Source organism: Musca autumnalis, unplaced genomic scaffold (assembly GCF_047663935.1).
Source record: "Musca autumnalis isolate F117 unplaced genomic scaffold, ASM4766393v1 scaffold_3, whole genome shotgun sequence".
NCBI classification, from domain to species: domain Eukaryota; kingdom Metazoa; phylum Arthropoda; class Insecta; order Diptera; family Muscidae; genus Musca; species Musca autumnalis.
The window spans coordinates 145,871,879-145,891,653 of NW_027411866.1; the positions used below are offsets into that span (position 1 = coordinate 145,871,879).

A 19,775-nucleotide genomic window follows, 5' to 3' on the forward strand; every position below is an offset into this window, starting at 1 on the left:
CTGTGGTAGAAGAGAAAGCCATTTTCGCTCTCTCTCCACTCTCACTCTCTTAAAAATTGCTTCCAGTTTTGCCACTTTTCGGGGTTAAGGAACGCTTTGCAGGTTAAAAATTGTAACAAATGGTAAAAATGGTAACCTCAGGTAAGTAAAGGAACACAGCTATAGTGTTAGCAGTTTTTTGTTGGAACAATTCACCAATGCATCTACCTTTATAATTGCGTAATGTCAACAACAGTAAAAAATGTCAACCCTGCTTTTGACAGAATAGGCCATAACAAGAAAAAAAATTGTAATCAGCTGTTAGCTGTGGCCTACCTCTAAATTATTCTACCATGTAGAATTGGGCAATCTAGTTCCTGGAGCGGATCGATCTTTCTAGTTCCTTTTGGGAAACTGAACTAGTTCCTTAATATAGTTCCAAATAGTTCCGAGAGCGATATATTTCAATGAATCTTTCATCGTTCTTTCTATTTCCTTCGTTCCAAATAGTTCCGAGACCGATATAGTTCAATGAATCTTTCGTCGTTCTTTTAGGGGTCGATTATGGATAGCAACCAACTCCAGGGGGTTACTCTCTATTGCGATGCGTAAGGAAATTTAATGCGTCTCTAATTCGTTTTCATATGTCCTTTCGCAACTATTTTTGTTCCTTTTTCCTTTCTGGCACCGCCGCAATCTGTAATACAAAAGCGTATGTCAAAATCGTGCGTTAATGCAAATATTGTTGCGTGTGGCTCCAAAAAAATTGTTTTTTTATTTCTTACCTACCAACAGCGTCCCAACGACAAGATGTTCAAAGCTACCGGCAAAAGAAAAATGAACCGGGTAGGTTGAGCGGTCAGTTGAGTTGGGTTAAGAGTAGTGTTGCCATATAAGGGTGCAGTTAGGGTGGAAGGGACGAGAAAGAAAAATAAGTAAATGTCAAAAAATTTTGCGAAAAATGAGGGAAAATTTTGATTGATGGCTGCCGTATATAAGGGGTTACGGAGGGAGAACTCGACATTTAAGTTTTTGGTATTAAATAACTCTATTCTAGTTGCTACCAAAAAAAGTCTATTAAATCAAGAGGAGCTAAACATTAAATAGTTGAGGAAAAATTTCCTTTATATTTTTATTAAATTGTTTTTTATTCATGTTGGTGTGCATACAAAAAGATGTAAGTTGTTTTGTTGTATATGTTAAGGTTTGTTTGGTGTTATAATGCTCTCTTTTTATCAAAGCTAACGCCAAACATACGAACGACAACTTCAACGAGAATTCTGACCCCCTCCAAATGGTTGTGTGGAGGAGGTCAGGAATATGTTTATGAACGAATCCCAAAAATTGAGTGACGGTTTGGTGGACGAGATATTTCTCCGTATCGGATAGCCGTTAATACGCCTTTAAGGACCCAAACTGACAAAAGGTATCATTATATGAAAGAATAACAACAAAGTAAATGGCATAAGTATTGTCTCCTCCAGGTAACGAATGTGAAAATGTATGCTTACCGAATCTAAGTAGCAATTTGAGCCCACTTGGCGTATTATCTGATTTCCATTTGATTATTGGATAGCGCATGAGCGCGTTTAATAAAGAGGCACTGCCTGAAAATAAATGAAAGAAAGATAGATTAAATACTTCTGTTCTGATGAATCGCCTGAGCGATTTGCTCACAATGGAAGCTTCAGGTGTTAGAAATTCAAAATATCGACTTTGTTAAATATCTGATTGTTTGCAAATATAATAAATTCTTTCAATGTTTGATTTTTGTCATTATAATGAATAGTTGAGTGTTTCTTTGTGAGGGAGTTACTTAGAGTGTAAGTTACTATTCGGTAAGTGTGTGTGGCTTTCGGGGCCCTTTAAAATTTCATGTTATTATGACGAAAGGGTCAAGGTAGGGTGGGCCAAGTGTGGGAGCGAATGCACCAACTTCCCTTGTCATAGTCGCATAGTGTGTATGTGTCGTTTTATTTTGTTTAGGTATATTGTCTCCCCCTCTTTTATTGTTTGACCCCTAGCACACTGGTCGAAACCACTGATCTAGCGGCGCGAAAGTAGAAAAATCGAACTATAAAATTGCGAAATATTTTCCATTGTATCGATTACAGACACTTTGCAGACAAAGATTTTGTTTTTTTATTTTTGTTGTTGTAAATATTCACTAAGTTATTCACTATCAAATACAAGAGTTTTTGCTGCATCAGATTTTAAAAAACTGTTGCAATAAAATTAACTTCATTTTTTGTTTGAATGTTATATAAATTCGTAATGAAACTTGACAAGATTTATTTTTTATTAATAGCAGAGGGTGTGATTTAAATTATAAAAATTAGTTTGGGGTCTGGAGGTCCTTAGTTATATAGCAATAAATTTCCAAAAAATTCAATTTTTTAGTGTTTTTTTGTGTTGTACGCGCTTGTTCCATAGAGTGCATCTTGTAAACTTGGCCGAACTTAGGTTCTATTATTTTTTGGGGAATGAAATTAGACTCTCTGGATACGGAATAACCACATTAGGGCTGCAAATATTTGCAAATCTTTTGATGACTGCGCCTTTAATAAGGGATTTTGCATGAAATTCATACAAATTTAGCTGTGCATTTGTATGGGACCTAAATCAAAATATGGACCTATCTTGAGAAATGTTTGCAGGGAGGAGTTCTACCCCCGGAGACACTACAATACCATATTATAGCTAAATATGTTATTAAATATGGGATAACAAGTAAAAATTCAACGAATCGGGGGTACCATAAAATAAGCTACATCGAAACATAAATCCGTGTTGAAAATGTTTTGTAAGAAGATTTTATATGCACTGAGAACACGGAATGCAAAATTACAGCCAAGTTGGTTTAAAAATGTGATCACGATATTCAAAATACCTTAAATTGGGAGGTACGGTTACATGGGGGCTATATCAAAACGTGCACCTATGTCCATAATTTTTGGTGAAAATATTTTGTGACCACTAGGAACCCTAAGTACCAAATTACGGTTAATTTGCTACGAAATTGTGGCTTCAATCCTCAAAATACCGAAAATCTTAAGGTGCCGTTATATGGGGGCTATACTAAAACATCAGCCGATATTGTTCATATTTGGCCCATTATTACCCACAGGTACAAACTGAGTTTGTGCCAAATTTCAGTGACGTATCTCAATTCGTTTGCAAGTTATTAATTTCGCGCCGCTAGATTAGTGCTTTCGACCACCGTGCCTAGGGCCGATGGTGGCAGGGTTAAGAACCCCCTGAACGTTGTTGCCCCGACTGAGCGAGTTGGAACCCCACCATGGCACCGCATTAGGCGGTTCGTAACAATATCTTGCGTTATCAAAATACCAAACGCATCGCAATACAGAGTAACCCGCCAGTTGCGTTGCCCACAGCAAAATTTAGTAATAGAATTTTCTATTTCCGCATTAAAATTTATACTTTTTATACCCTCCACCATAGGATGGGGGTATATGAGGTTGGAACTACTCGAAATAATCATTGTAGACCCCACAAAGTATATATTCTTGATCAGCGTGCAATTCTACATCGATATAGCCGTGTCCGTCCGTCTGTGGAAATCACTCTAGCGTCCGAACGGATTGACGTAGGTTGATGAAATTTTGGGAAAATATGTTATATTTACGTAGGACTTTGGTATTGAAAGCGGGCTATGCAGGTCCACGCTTTCGTATAGCCCCCATACAAAATGACGCGTGACGCGTCGTCGTTTTAAGGAATTTTAAAGATATTTGGCCCATTTTACCACCGAAGTGGTTGTAATTTGGTACTTTGTGTCTCCAGAGGCCAGAAAACATTCCTACCAAAGTTGGGTTATATAGGTCCACGTTTTGGTATAGCCCCCATATAAGGCCCCATATAAAGTACGCGTCATTTTAATATATTTTGAATGTATTAGACCCATTTGACCAAAGAATCGGTTGTAACTTTGTATTTTGTGTTTCCAGAGGCTAAGAAACATTTCTACCATAAAATGTTTATATAGGTCCACGTGTTGATATAGCCCCCATAATACAATATCTCCCAATTTTCGATATTTTGAACGTTTTAGCCTCATTATCACACCGAGATGGCTGAAATTTGGTATTTAGTCTTCTTTAGACGGACTGGGAAAACGGAATGAAAGAGGAGAGAAATTGATTCAGTTTTGCCAAGAATATAAATACAAAATCACCAATACATTATTTTGTCTTCACCCTAGGCGACTTTATACGTGGAAATCACCTCAGGATAATAATGGCAACATAGTATGAAACCAAATAGACTACATTTTGATAAATAAGAGGTACTGTACGTGTGTGTCAAAATGTTCTACCTATCCTGGTGCTGATGTCCCCTCAGACCATAACCTTTTAATGTGCAATTTAAGAATTAAACTTGCTACCACTCGCAAGAAAAAGCCGGAACCAAGAATCAATATTGAAAAACTGAATGACCCATTAACGAAACAAACGATAAAGGAACAATTAAATGCCGACCTCACTGAAATAAATGCAACAATAAGTAACGTCGAAAACCTATGGAACCAAGTGAAAAAATCCATAAAAGATGTCACAAAAAATATAATCGGAACCAACATGCGCAAAAAAGAAGATCCATGGATAACGGATGAAATTCGAGCACTTCGGGAAGAAAGAAGTAAACACAGAAATGTAAACTATGAAAGATATTGGGAGATAAACCAAGAAATTAAAATCGCAACACGTGCTGCAAAAAATGAGCAAATAAATAAGCAATGTCAGGAAATTGAACGACTTAAAATACTTCATGACGACTTCAATCTCCACAAAAAATTAAAAGAGACATCTGGTATTTATCCAAAGAGATCGTCAACATTTATCTACAATGATAATAAAGTAGCAATTTATGAAACTGCAGAAAAGAAAAAACTATGGGAAGAATATATTAAGCAATTATTTATCGATCACCAACGAACATCCTTATCCAACTCTGGGGATGAAATTAATGAAATTAATTTTACAGGGACACCCATTACTGAGAATGAATTACAACTAGCTATTATGTCAATGAAAGATAAAAAGGCAATGGGTCCAGACGAAATACCTGCCGAGGTACTTAAGTTAATAGACGGAAATAACACCAAGCTTCTTTTAAAATTATTCAACAATATATATAAAACAGGACAATATCCCCAAGATTGGCTCAAATCAACATTTATTACAATACCCAAGAAAAATAATGCGAAGACCTGCAGCGACTATAGACTAATAAGTCTAATGAGCCACGCTCTTAAAATATTTTTAAAAATAATACATAGACGAATCTATTCGATCTGCGAAGCACACATGGGACAAACACAATTTGGATTCAAGGAAGGCATGGGGACACGAGAAGCGTTACTAGCTGTACAAGTATTAATACAAAATTGTCGAGAGGTACAAAAAGATGTATTCTTATGTTTCGTAGACTACGAAAAAGCGTTCGATACGGTAAATCATGATAAATTGATAGAGATCCTACTTTCAATCGGATTGGAAGACAGTGACATAAACTGCATTAAAAACCTATACTGGAAACAGATAGCAAACATTCAAGTAGATAATGAATTAACTGACGATGTTCCAATTTCAAGAGGTGTAAGACAAGGCTGCATATTGTCCCCTCTTTTATTTAACATATATTCCGAGAAAATATTCGAAGAATCTGTACGTGGAAAGAATATTGGTATCCAACTAAACAACACCTTAATAAATAACATACGCTATGCTGATGACACCGTATTAGTAGCAAGCAGCATAGCTGGACTACAAAAATTAATAGACGCAGTAACACAAAATAGCGAAATATACGGATTAAAAATCAACGTTAAGAAAACAAAATATATGGTAGTAAGCAGGAATCATGCCGACAATAACACGCCACTAAAGATAAATAACGATGAAATAGAGCGAGTGACAACCTACAAATACCTCGGTATTCAAATCAACGATAAATGGGACATATCAAGAGAAATTAAATGCCGAATAGAAATGGCAAGAAACAATTTTTTCAAACATAACAAAGTTTTACTTAGCCACGACATAAGTCTTACTACAAAAATACGATTTGTAAAATGTTACATATGGTCCGTTTTATTGTACTCTGCGGAAACATGGACTTTGAAAGCTGTAGATGAAAAAAGACTGAACTCGTTTGAAATATGGATATATCGTCGAATTTTAAAGATCCCATGGACCGAGCGCATTACAAACGACGAAGTGTTAGAACGCATGCAAGTCGAACGCCAATTAATAAAAAATATAAAAACACAAAAAACCGCATATCTTGGTCACATTATGAGGCATGAAAAATATAAGCTTCTGCAAATTATTATCCAAACAAAAATCGATGGGAGAAGACCAAGAGGGCGACGGGAAACATCATGGCTCAAAAACATTCAAGATTGGACTGGACACCATAATGAAAGAACTCTTCTGAATGCCGCTAAAAACAGAAACCTATATATAAATTAATAAACTGATTTGTTAAATATACCAAATTATCATTATGTAATTGTATGATCGCTAAAACCCGAATACGGAATGGCAAATAAAGAAGAAGAAGACGTATAAAACTTTACCCCAGAAATTTGTAGGTATAGGTCCACGCCATCATATAGCCCCCATAGAACGGTACCTTCCGAATTTTGAAGGTTGTGGCCACATTAATCCACCGAAATGGCTGAAATTTGTGGTGGAGGGTATAAAAAGTTCGGCCCGACCGAACTTAACGCTTTTCTTACTTGTTTACAATTAAATTAATAACTTGTTATGTTAACCGTTTACATCGAAACCGAGTGAATTTCGTAAATGTAAACGGACGCTAATTGGCGCCGGCGTAAGGAACGCCATTTAATACAAATTGGACAACCAAACTTTTGACAGTCAGAATTTTTTGAACGGTGGCAACCCGGCATGCAAATGGCGGCATTTTTCTTCCATTTCATTTGCAAATTCTTTCGTCCCGTGGAGTCAACTTAAGAATGCAATTTTTATTTGCATTGAAAACCACGACCGTGTTAACATCGTCATCACCACTTCAAGAAAACAATTGTGATACTTGTGTGGCTGTACTTCAGCACATTTTTTTTTTTCCTTTTTTTACAAGCATTGCGGCGTGGAAATTTGGAACATTGTTCCAATAACAATTTCTCACTTTTTTTTTGTTCTGTTTAACAGAAGGTAAGCTTTTAGTACAACAGTACTTTAAAGAAAACCAGATTGTTTTACTGAAGCGTGTGTTTTATTTTCCTTAAGGTTTGGCGAAAACGCTAATTGTGCTGGTTACATAAATTTTTATGAAACGTGTGGTGATTCGATATCAAGCCTAACAGCCACCACAGTAGTGCATTATACCATCATTCACGACTGCAAATAATTTGGAAATAAAAAGTTGTTTATACTCTCTAGTGGAAGAGGAAGAAACGCTTGGTACCTTTTTAACAACCATTCATTAGTGGTATTGGATAAAATCCACCAGAATAATTGCCCGTCACCGCCAGTTTTTTAAATCGGTTGTAGCCAAACCAAACGTAAATCGGGGTACTGCATTTTTTTTGCCGAAATTGTCGTCAACGTCCCAACGGAGAAGACACCATAATTTGTGCTGAAAAATTTAATAGTGCAATTCGCCCACTCGTGCAGTTGAACGGCACATCAAACACATCAAAAGGCGGCAAACACTATCTTCGAAGGCCACCACTTCACTCCCAGTACTGTGCATCAACGTCCTGGTGAGAAATCAAGATCTTGCTGCAGTGGATTTTGCAGACCTGGTTACGAACTACAATTGGCTGTCACATCAACCTGTACAGGCCTCCCACTGGGTTATGCAGATAAGTAGAAATAAGTGTAGTGCCTGTGAAATCTGTCCCTAACCTATTTACGCGTACACCACAAGTGTAATCTGTTTGTTCATTTGCATTTAAAGTAGTATCCTTATTTCTCCGCCACAGGCAGGGGAATAAGGAACTACATTTTTTACATTTTACAATCGACGGCCAGCCGATCATGACTTGAAATTAATTAACGTAAATGGATTTTTTCCTCGAAGTTTCAAATCTTTGTTGAATTTAGTGAAACTGGTTATTTGTTAAACTGAACATGTGTGTAATACATATATACACGTATGTACATATGTAAGTCAACTTTTTATAGCGGTAAATTTTTTTTTTGTTGACCATAACGGTGTACTGCCACGTGCATTAGTCACAAGTGCCGAAGGGTAGTTTATAAAAGAACAGAGGAAAAGAAGTTGAAAGAGAGAAGAGAAGATTTTTAGCCACCAATAATAAAATGTGAGAGTTTTGCATTCGGCTCTCATTTTGGCGCCATATACTTTCATTATTCTCATAGTGTGCCTCTGAGCACTAATCATTGCTTTTATGAAATAAGGTGTTAAGAATCTTGATTTTCTCTTTCAGACATTCAGCAATTTCTTTGTTTTAAAATTGACCAAATCGGTATACGTGAATTATGTGCTGAGAAGTGTTACTGCGTTGTCTCTTAATAACTTTGGTCTTGTCTAGTATTAAATTTTGGCTACTAACAAATTCTTTCTTAGTAAAACCGCAATGATTTAGACTTGGACTTTTATCCTTCCTATATACATGTATGTACATGGTGTATATATGTATATAATCATTTGTATTTATACATATACATTTATAATTATATAGTTTAGAATTTTAAGACGTAGTCAAGAATCAAGCCTAAATTTATATACATCCATTTATCTTTTTAATTATTTTAATTAATAATTAATTATTTTAATTATTGATTTAGACCTTAATTGACTCTCTCATTGATTTAAACCAATGTCAATTATTTAAGGATGTCGATCCCAATCAATTATTACTGAAATTTATCATCATTTTTGATGATCTTGAATCATTCCAATTGAGCTCAATAGGGTTAGTGATTCCTTTTGATATCATAGTACAAGTGCATATTAGCACTGGCATTGTGGTTGACAACCAATTCATCTGCTTTTGATCATTTTTTTTTTAATTATAATTTGTAGAGTCTTTATAAATGTTTCCTTGGAAACTAATGAATATGTAAATAGTTTTGGACCATATGGGTATCCAAATAAAACCTGAATTGTCATTGTTATATGAAACCCTATTCGTAAATATGTGTAAATAATTCGTGATGAGGTAATGTAGAAGGGGAGGGGTTCAGTCAATGGAAGTTTTTGGGAGTCATCATCATCGATGAGACTCATTGGGGATTTTGTAGAAAATCCATTGGGAGGGCATGGTATCCCAACAAACACCTTGGGTACCATCAACAACAACAACAACTTTAATTCTTTTTATTTTAAATAAGCATTTCATTTTTTTTGTTTTTTTGGTTTTGTGATCAATAATAGATCAATTTGTTTATGTCTGGTCTGGAGTGGCCAACTGAGCTAGACCGTAATACTTCAATGGCAAACGCATACCAGCGACATCTAGGTATGACTCATTCCCCTTTACACTCCAAGCTAGTTACATAACAATGGCGCCCAACGTACAAGCAGATGTCTTAGGTTCAACTCCCATCAAAGGGAATTGTTTCTGAACATTAGGTGTATGAATTTTTGTTTGATTGGTTTTCAGTATGTCTTGAGTTGTTGTTATATTACAACATACCAATTGCGACTTAAGGTCAATTAAATTTTAACATCATTTCTTGAATGTCAACTTAAAGGAAAAGAGTTTTAGTCGTCTTGCAAGCCTGAGTTTATGTCAAGCTGCAATTTTGTGACAAAACTTCTGCGTTATTGAATTCATACTTCGACTTTCTTTAAAGCTTTATAATATATTGTCATCTGCAGTTGATTATTTATGATCTTTTGCATGATTTGCGATATTATAGATGCTTTAATATATTGATTTATTAGAATTGAAGTTTTTGGGGAAAAATTTTGACTGCGCTTTTCAAAGATAATGAAGATAGTTTGTTGTTGTTGATTATTCTTTTTTTATCCTGGCTGATACCTTAACCTTCTACCAATTACCTTGTACATTTTATGAGATAATTTTGACCTGAAATTATTGGAAGAATTTTCTGGAAATTTGTTTGGGAAAATAAAATTATTGATATTTATTCGATTGTTGGCACATTTAAGACATATTAGTTTTCGTTATTATCTGGCACCTGCACTAGTAACAGCTTTTGGCAAACTTTTTTGTTTCCGGTTTGAGATTTGAATATAGAGCTACGTCGTAGGGACTGGTGAAACCTTTCGGGATTTTAGTCGGGATCTGTAGTGTATTAGTTTTTTTCGGTTTTTTTGTTACTTTGTGATAGTAATTTACTATTCACTTTGCTTGAATTTTCTACCGTGGTACTAATTATCTTTCTTTTTCCGATTGCGTGAGGCATAGGGTCGTCGCCCTCAAGACATTTGTTTTTCTCTTTTTGATTAAAAGACGGCAGGAGGGGTTTGATAGGCTCAAACTACTGATTGCTAGTTCTTACTTTTAAAATATATACGCTTTAAGTAGTAATATATTTTTGTTTGTTTTCACGTACACACAGGGTGTACACAGAACTGGACTAGCTGTACCCGAAGACTGGTCTTCAGTTCGACTCGAGGTCTGCTGAAGTACCTTAAGGTTGTAGGGGCGGTTAGTCTGGAGAGCCTTCGGACGGCAGCGCTCAACCTTGAGTTGGAGCATTTTCCGTAGGACGGATTGTTGTCTGGTTGTCGATTTCCCAGTGTATATTTAGAAAGCCGTTCTATGCTTAACTAAAGATACACTGAAGAGACCTCGGGAAACTCTTTGAGGAAATTTTAACCGGCAACAATCACTCCTACGTTTGACAGTCTACCTCATAGAACAATAGGGGTAGGCGAAGAGGACTGAAGAGCCTATCGAAGTCCTATTTTTTTTTTCTTCACCAGCTAAGACCTTTCTTTTTCTGATTCGAATATTATTCGAATTAATTTTACCCGGACTTACAAACTTTTACCCTGATCTACCACAGCCTAGATAATCTATTGTCTCAATTTATTCTGTTTTACAGGATTTTTGAGTTTTTCTGCTTTCGAGATACTTTGTAAGATTTATTGATTTTTGATTCGATTCATTTCGAAAATACCAGACAGGTTGGAACATCCCTATATGAGATTGAGGACTTACGTGGTAGGAAGATAGGCGTATACCATTGCAAAGATTTACAGCACATGGTGCCAACAAAATAATTAGCCCGGCTTTTACCTTCTTATGATTTTTTTTTGTACTCTTAATCTCAGGGTCGCGGTTCTTCCCCACCCTTAGCATACTTCGGTTAACTTCCCGAATCAGTGTGGCTTCGGCAGGCCTATGCCAACGTGTTCGGGTTTGTTATGTTAACCGTTTACATCGAAACCGAGTGAATTTCGTAAATGTAAACGGACGCTAATTGGCGCCGGCGTAAGGAACGCCATTTAATACAAATTGGACAACCAAACTTTTGACAGTCAGAATTTTTTGAACGGTGGCAACCCGGCATGCAAATGGCGGCATTTTTCTTCCACTTCATTTGCAAATTCTTTCGTCCCGTGGAGTCAACTTAAGAATGCAATTTTTATTTGCATTGAAAACCACGACCGTGTTAACATCGTCATCACCACTTCAAGAAAACAATTGTGATACTTGTGTGGCTGTACTTCAGCACATTTTTTTTTCCTTTTTTTACAAGCATTGCGGCGTGGAAATTTGGAACATTGTTCCAATAACAATTTCTCACTTTTTTTTGTTCTGTTTAACAGAAGGTAAGCTTTTAGTACAACAGTACTTTAAAGAAAACCAGATTGTTTTACTGAAGCGTGTGTTTTATTTTCCTTAAGGTTTGGCGAAAACGCTAATTGTGCTGGTTACATAAATTTTTATGAAACGTGTGGTGATTCGATATCAAGCCTAACAGCCACCACAGTAGTGCATTATACCATCATTCACGACTGCAAATAATTTGGAAATAAAAAGTTGTTCATACTCTCTAGTGGAAGAGGAAGAAACGCTTGGTACCTTTTTAACAACCATTCATTAGTGGTATTGGATAAAATCCACCAGAATAATTGCCCGTCACCGCCAGTTTTTTAAATCGGTTGTAGCCAAACCAAACGTAAATCGGGGTACTGCATTTTTTTTGCCGAAATTGTCGTCAACGTCCCAACGGAGAAGACACCATAATTTGTGCTGAAAAATTTAATAGTGCAATTCGCCCACTCGTGCAGTTGAACGGCACATCAAACACATCAAAAGGCGGCAAACACAATCTTCGAAGGCCACCACTTCACTCCCAGTACTGTGCATCAACGTCCTGGTGAGAAATCAAGATCTTGCTGCAGTGGATTTTGCAGACCTGGTTACGAACTACAATTGGCTGTCACATCAACCTGTACAGGCCTCCCACTGGGTTATGCAGATAAGTAGAAATAAGTGTAGTGCCTGTGAAATCTGTCCCTAACCTATTTACGCGTACACCACAAGTGTAATCTGTTTGTTCATTTGCATTTAAAGTAGTATCCTTATTTCTCCGCCACAGGCAGGGGAATAAGGAACTACATTTTTTACATTTTACAATCGACGGCCAGCCGATCATGACTTGAAATTAATTAACGTAAATGGATTTTTTTCTCGAAGTTTCAAATCTTTGTTGAATTTAGTGAAACTGGTTATTTGTTAAACTGAACATGTGTGTAATACATATATACACGTATGTACATATGTAAGTCAACTTTTTATAGCGGTAAATTTTTTTTTTGTTGACCATAACGGTGTACTGCCACGTGCATTAGTCACAAGTGCCGAAGGGTAGTTTATAAAAGAACAGAGGAAAAGAAGTTGAAAGAGAGAAGAGAAGATTTTTTAGCCACCAATAATAAAATGTGAGAGTTTTGCATTCGGCTCTCATTTTGGCGCCATATACTTTCATTATTCTCATAGTGTGCCTCTGAGCACTAATCATTGCTTTTATGAAATAAGGTGTTAAGAATCTTGATTTTCTCTTTCAGACATTCAGCAATTTCTTTGTTTTAAAATTGACCAAATCGGTATACGTGAATTATGTGCTGAGAAGTGTTACTGCGTTGTCTCTTAATAACTTTGGTCTTGTCTAGTATTAAATTTTGGCTACTAACAAATTCTTTCTTAGTAAAACCGCAATGATTTAGACTTGGACTTTTATCCTTCCTATATACATGTATGTACATGGTGTATATATGTATATAATCATTTGTATTTATACATATACATTTATAATTATATAGTTTAGAATTTTAAGACGTAGTCAAGAATCAAGCCTAAATTTATATACATCCATTTATCTTTTTAATTATTTTAATTAATAATTAATTATTTTAATTATTGATTTAGACCTTAATTGACTCTCTCATTGATTTAAACCAATGTCAATTATTTAAGGATGTCGATCCCAATCAATTATTACTGAAATTTATCATCATTTTTGATGATCTTGAATCATTCCAATTGAGCTCAATAGGGTTAGTGATTCCTTTTGATATCATAGTACAAGTGCATATTAGCACTGGCATTGTGGTTGACAACCAATTCATCTGCTTTTGATCATTTTTTTTTTAATTATAATTTGTAGAGTCTTTATAAATGTTTCCTTGGAAACTAATGAATATGTAAATAGTTTTGGACCATATGGGTATCCAAATAAAACCTGAATTGTCATTGTTATATGAAACCCTATTCGTAAATATGTGTAAATAATTCGTGATGAGGTAATGTAGAAGGGGAGGGGTTCAGTCAATGGAAGTTTTTGGGAGTCATCATCATCGATGAGACTCATTGGGGATTTTGTAGAAAATCCATTGGGAGGGCATGGTATCCCAACAAACACCTTGGGTACCATCAACAACAACAACAACTTTAATTCTTTTTATTTTAAATAAGCATTTCATTTTTTTTGTTTTTTTGGTTTTGTGATCAATAATAGATCAATTTGTTTATGTCTGGTCTGGAGTGGCCAACTGAGCTAGACCGTAATACTTCAATGGCAAACGCATACCAGCGACATCTAGGTATGACTCATTCCCCTTTACACTCCAAGCTAGTTACATAACAAACTAAAGGTTCAAAACACTGATATTGATTGAATTTGACAAAAATTTCCGTCTTATTTCTCATTTTAATTGCGTGATTTTATGTTCTGGCAACGCAACTACAGTTGAGTTGCTATCCATAATCGACCCCTTAATTTCCTTCGTTCCAAATAGTTCCGAGAGTGAAGTAGTTTAACGAATCTTTCTTTGTGTTTTCATTTTTTGGTGGATGAATTGACATAAAGATAAATAATTTGCAGCGATGTAACGATGATATAATTTACGTTTATTTAACAATGGGGCCTCATCTGAATGATGAAGGAACCGAACGTGAAAGATCGAAGTGAGTGTGGAATTAAAGAAAATGAATTATACAAATGAAAGGAATTATATGCACGGCTGGAACTATATGAACTAAACGATCTATATAAATAAAAGAGTCGGATATAGCTCCAATAGTTCCTTGTCCGGAATAGTTCCTTGGAACTAGTACGTTCCGGAACTACACAACTCTAAAAGGAACTAGATGAACGAAAAACCCAACCCGGACAAAGTTCCAATTGTTCTTTCGTGGGAATGATTAATTTGAACTTTTTTATTCCGGACTCCGGAACGACGACACAAGTCTATTAGAGCTGGCAAACTATCGATAGTCGCACCATTCGATAGTTTCGATATTTCTTATAAAAATATCGATAGTATCGATACTATCGTTAGTTTTATCGCCTGTATTTGAAATCAAAATGGTGGATTTTAAATGTCTACATACAGTATACGTCAAATAAAATCCTCTGGATTTATTTGCAAATATTCATTTGACAAATAAGCAAGGTGACAACTGAAATCCAGTGGATTTCCTACATTTAAAACGCCATCATGATGAAATTATAAGGTGGCGTAAAACGACCAGCTGATTGGTTTCAATCTGTCAAATATTTTGTTATTGTGAATAAATTGTATGAAAACGTAAACAAACATTTTGACATATTGAAGAATTTTCGGCCAAAATAGAGTTGTTGTTGTGCTACTTACGTGACCTGTTAAATAGATCTTGAACGCCATACACATTAGGCCTTTTTGTCGGGTTAGCTTTCCTTATGAAAATTACAGCCTGTTGATGTATAACCTTTCCCTTCCCCTTTATGTTCCAATAAACAAAAACATTTAAAACTTTTCAAATTTATAGTTCGTTTGCATTTACGAAATCGAGTGGATTTCAACTGTCAATTCTTTGGCTATATGTCAAATGAAAACTCATGTAAAATCCATTGGATTTCATTTGATGTTTAAGCAATGGAATTGACAGTTGAAATAGAATGGATTTCATAAATGTAAACCCAGTATTAATGTGAAAGGGGTTCCTCGAGAGCAAAAACGCATCATTATTTTACAAAAGAAAAAATGCTTCGTAGTGTCATTGTGCGGCAAAAAAAAAAATATATGTATATAAAAATAAAAACGACTTTTCAGTTCTAATTGATCCAAACAATTTTCATTTGTGTTGACTTCGGCGTTATTCTTTTGATTATTCTTTCATTATTTCTAATGGCGGAATTCTGTCGATAATATCGATAGAAAAAATAACTATCGATATTAGCTCAAAAAATAAAATATCGATAGTATCGATAGTGCTATCGATATTTTGCCAGCTCTAAAGTCTAATAGAAGTCAGTTTTTGTTTTATTAGTGGTTGGAATTATTTAATTTATTAAGTACTTGGAGTGTTTTAAAGCGTTGAGACAATAAATGGAGGAGACAGGTGATGCCTTAATTGATACCACCAATAAAATAGCAAAAATCTCCATTGAAGATGTGCAATCTAGACACCGAAAAGAACGTAAAGAGCTACAGGCTAAAATACAAGAACTAAAAAAGAATGCTCCAAAATCTGACAAGAAAAAACGAAAGGAAGTACTGGAGGAAATTGCCAAATTGGAAGCAAACCTTGAATCAAGGCAAGCGGATGAACTTAAGAAAGCAGAGGCAGAGATTAATGCCAATACATGTGATGCCGCCAAGAGTCCCACTGTCGACAATCAAGAGGTCTTGACAAATAATTTGAATAATGGAGGTGGTGCAGGAGCAGGAGTTAGTGATGATAAAAAGGCCGAAGAGACAACAACAAAACAGCCCCAACAACGCATATCTAAGGCACAAAAACGACGGGATAAAAAGTCCCGTGAAGCACGTCAACGGGAAGAAGAAATCAAGGCTGCGGCGGAAGAGGCAGTTTTTGCACCAAAAGCTGTTGAATATCGTAAGCTGGTGGAAAAGCTTAAGCAACGTCAGTTGGCATTGCACAATGTTCCCTCAGATGGTGATTGCCTCTATAATGCGGTACGACATCAGCTCATACAACAGGGTTTGGGTTCGCACAATGTCCAAGAGCTTCGTCATGAGACTGCCAATTATATACAAGCCAACAAAGAATCACTTTTACCATATATGACAAATCCCCAAACTGGAGATTTGCTGAACGATGAAGAATTTACAAAATATTGTGATGATGTACGGAATACCGCTGCATGGGGTGGACAAATCGAACTGAAAGCTCTATCCTCCATACTTAAGGTACCCATCGAGGTGATACAAGCCGATGGTGCTCCAACCATTCAAGGACAAGATGAATTTGGTGGTGCACCATTGATAATAACTTATCATCGTCATATGTATAGTTTGGGAGAACATTATAATTCCACGGTGGAATTAACTGGATCGGAAGGGGAACAAAATGATGAAAATTGAATAGCATTAAATGAAGAGAAGAAGGAGAACCAAAAACAACAACAACACAACTACTAAACGATGAATTTAATGCATTTATTCACAAAACAACAGAACTCAACAATAATAACAAATTTAAAGAAAAAACCAAATCACAATATTTGATATTAATTTTATCTCAAAGTAATAAACAAAAACTTATGTATATTGGTGTATTTCACCCTAGACCGAGAAATTATGTTGTAATCAATGGAATATTAAAAGGAAATACAATTGTTGGGTATCCTTCCGTTTGGAATGAATGGTAAAGTATTGATTTCGTAATTCAAATTAGTCGTCAAATCTACATTAGGCAAGTTTATGTGTGGCAAAAAAGGAAGAAATAGAAATTGCCGCAAGGAAATTTACCGTATCTAAACTGCGTATACTCGTAGTGACTGGACTTTGCATAGATGCAAAACTCGATGGAAAAATCGTGTCCTTAGCAAATATACATAAAAAAACAAAACATTGTTCCACAACATCCCATACGGGACAAGGGAGACTTCTCTCATATCAATGATTGCACCCCGATTCATATTAGCTCTATGATATGGGACCTACAGTTTATCGCCGATTCCGAACGGCGTGTCCCACGAAACCACTTGTAGAGAAGTTTTACATGGCTGAAATACTCAGGAAATGTCGGCAACATTACTGAGGGGTATTTTGCTACCATTGAAAATTTGATGTTGCCTAGTCGGGGAATCGAACCCACGACCTTCTGCGTGCAAGGCGGGTGTGCATACCATTGCACCACGGTGGCAAATATACATACATATATTTATATTTTTTCAAAATTAAGTTTTTCAAAAGTATTTTTCAAAACTTGTTTTTTTGTATTATATTTTTTCAAAATTTGGATGTTTTAAATAATATTTTTTATAAATTGCATTTCCTAAAGTATTCTCTTTTCAAAACGTCGATTTTTTTAAGTATATGTTTTAAAACGTGGGTTTTGTAAAGTATTCCTTTTTCGAAAAATTCTATTTTTTAAGAATATTTTTCTAAAATATGTTTTTTAAGAATATTTTCTCGAAACTTGGATTTTTTAACGAATATTTTTCAAAACTAGGAGTTTTTAAAGAATATTCTTTTCAAAACTTGGATTTTTTCAAGACGTACATTTTTAAACAATATTTTTTTTCAAAACGTAGCTTCTTTAAATATTATTTTCTCAAAACTGGTTTTTTGAGAATATTTTTTCAAAACGCGAATTTTTTAAAGAATATTTTTCAAAGCATAGATTTTTTAAGAATATTTTTTTAAACCTTGAAATTTTTAAAGAATATTTTTTCGGGACATGGATTTTTTAAAGAATATTTTTTCAAAACTAGAATTTTTTTTAAATTTTTTTTCAAAACATGGAATTTTTAAAGAATATTTCATGGTGTAAGAAAGAAGGTGATACAATAATAGCAACCTATGTCTTCATTTGCTGTCAAAACATATTTTCAATCAAAAATTAATAACAAATATTTCGCTTCTATAAAAAATATCTGTGTACAACATCTTTGTTTAAGCTTCGCGAATAATATTTTTACGTTTTCTTCTAACTTTTGTGGATATTTCGCGCAAAAAAATTTGACAGCAAATGAAGACTACAACCTAACGTCAACTATTGGATCACCTTGTTAAATTCGCCTTGGAATATTTTTTTCAAAACGTGGATTTTTTAAATAATATTTTTTCAAAACTTGGATTTTTTAAATAATATTTTTTCAAAACTTGGATTTTTAAAGAACATTTTTCAAAACGTGGATTTTTTAAGAATATTTTTAGAGATTTTTTTTCAAAACGTGGTTTTTTAGAGATTTTTTCAAAACGTTGTTTTTTAGAGAATTTTTTTCAAAGCGTGGTTTTTTAGAGAACTTTTTTCAAAGCGTATTTTTTTAGAGAACTTTTTTCAAAACGTGTTAGAGATTTTTTTCAAAACGTGTTAGAGATTTTTTTTTTGAAAACGTGGTTTTAGAGATTTTTTTTTTTTGAAAACGTGGTTTTTAGAGAATTTTTTTTTGAGAACGTGGTTTTTATGGATTTTTTCTTTTTTGACAACGTGGTTTTTAGAGATTTTTTCATTTTTGAAAACGTTATTTTTAGAGAATTATTTTTTGGAAACTTCGTTTTCAGAGAATTTTTTTAGACGTAGATTTTTAAAACTACGTTTTTCAAAAAATTGGATTTTTTAAAGAATAGTTTTTAAAAACGTGGATTGTTTAAAAAATATTTTTAGAGAATATTTTTTCAAAACGTGGTTTTTTAGAGATTTTTTTCAAAACGTGGATTTTGAGACATTTTGTCAAAACGTAGATTTTGAGAGAATTTTTTCGAAGCGTGTTTTTTAGAGAATTTTGTTCAAAACGCGTTTTTAAAGAATTTTTTCCAAAACGAGAACTTTTTTTATAGATTTTTTTACAAAACATAGTTTTTCTTAGAGATTTTTTTTGAAAACGTGGTTTTTAGAGAACTTTTTTGAATAGGTGGTTTTTAGAGATTTTTTCCAAAAGTGGATTTTTAGAGATTTTTTTAAGGTTGGTTTTTTAGAGAATTTTTTTCAAAACGTGTTTTTTTAAATTTTTTTTTTAAAACATTGTTTTTTACAGATTTTTTTTTTTGAAAACATGGTTTTTAGAGAATTTTTTTTGAAGACGTGGTTTTTAGAGATTTTTTTTTTTGAAAACGTGGTTTTCAGAATATTTTTTTGAAAAAGTGGTTTTTAGAATTTTTTTTTTTTGAAAACGTGGTTTTTAGAATTTTTTTTTTTGAAAACATGGTTTTTGGTGAATTTTTTTTAGACGCAGATTTTTTAAACTGCGTTTTTCAAAAAATTGTTTTTTTTTTAAAGAATACTTTTTCAAAACGTGTATTGTTTAAAGAAATAAAGGCCTGGGTACATAACTGCCTCGCCTGGTTGCCTTGCTTTGGGTTGGGTTTTTCTTTTTTAATTTTGTATTTCTTAGGTTTATTTT

General features: G+C 34.4%; 1 protein-coding gene and 1 long non-coding RNA gene across 2 annotated transcripts; both read left to right on the forward strand.

The window, feature by feature from the left end:
• Positions 1-922: 922 nt before the first annotated feature.
• Positions 923-1,669, forward strand: LOC141396842 (uncharacterized). Its single transcript, XR_012411255.1, has 3 exons — positions 923-1,156; positions 1,221-1,405; positions 1,464-1,669. It is a non-coding gene; the product is annotated as an uncharacterized lncRNA (long non-coding RNA).
• Positions 1,670-15,685: 14,016 nt separating this feature from the next.
• On the forward strand, positions 15,686-17,002 carry LOC141400209 (deubiquitinase OTUD6B). Its single transcript, XM_073979674.1, has one exon. The coding sequence runs from the start codon at positions 15,790-15,792 to the stop codon at positions 16,786-16,788; it is 999 nt and encodes a 332-aa protein (XP_073835775.1). The 5' UTR covers positions 15,686-15,789; the 3' UTR covers positions 16,789-17,002.
• The last annotated feature ends 2,773 nt before the right edge of the window (positions 17,003-19,775 follow it).

What these genes read in the sequence shown, in the direction of transcription:
- LOC141400209 (XM_073979674.1), top strand. Translation starts at nt 15,790, where the DNA reads ATGGAGGAGACAGGTGATGCCTTAATTGATACCACCAATAAAATAGCA.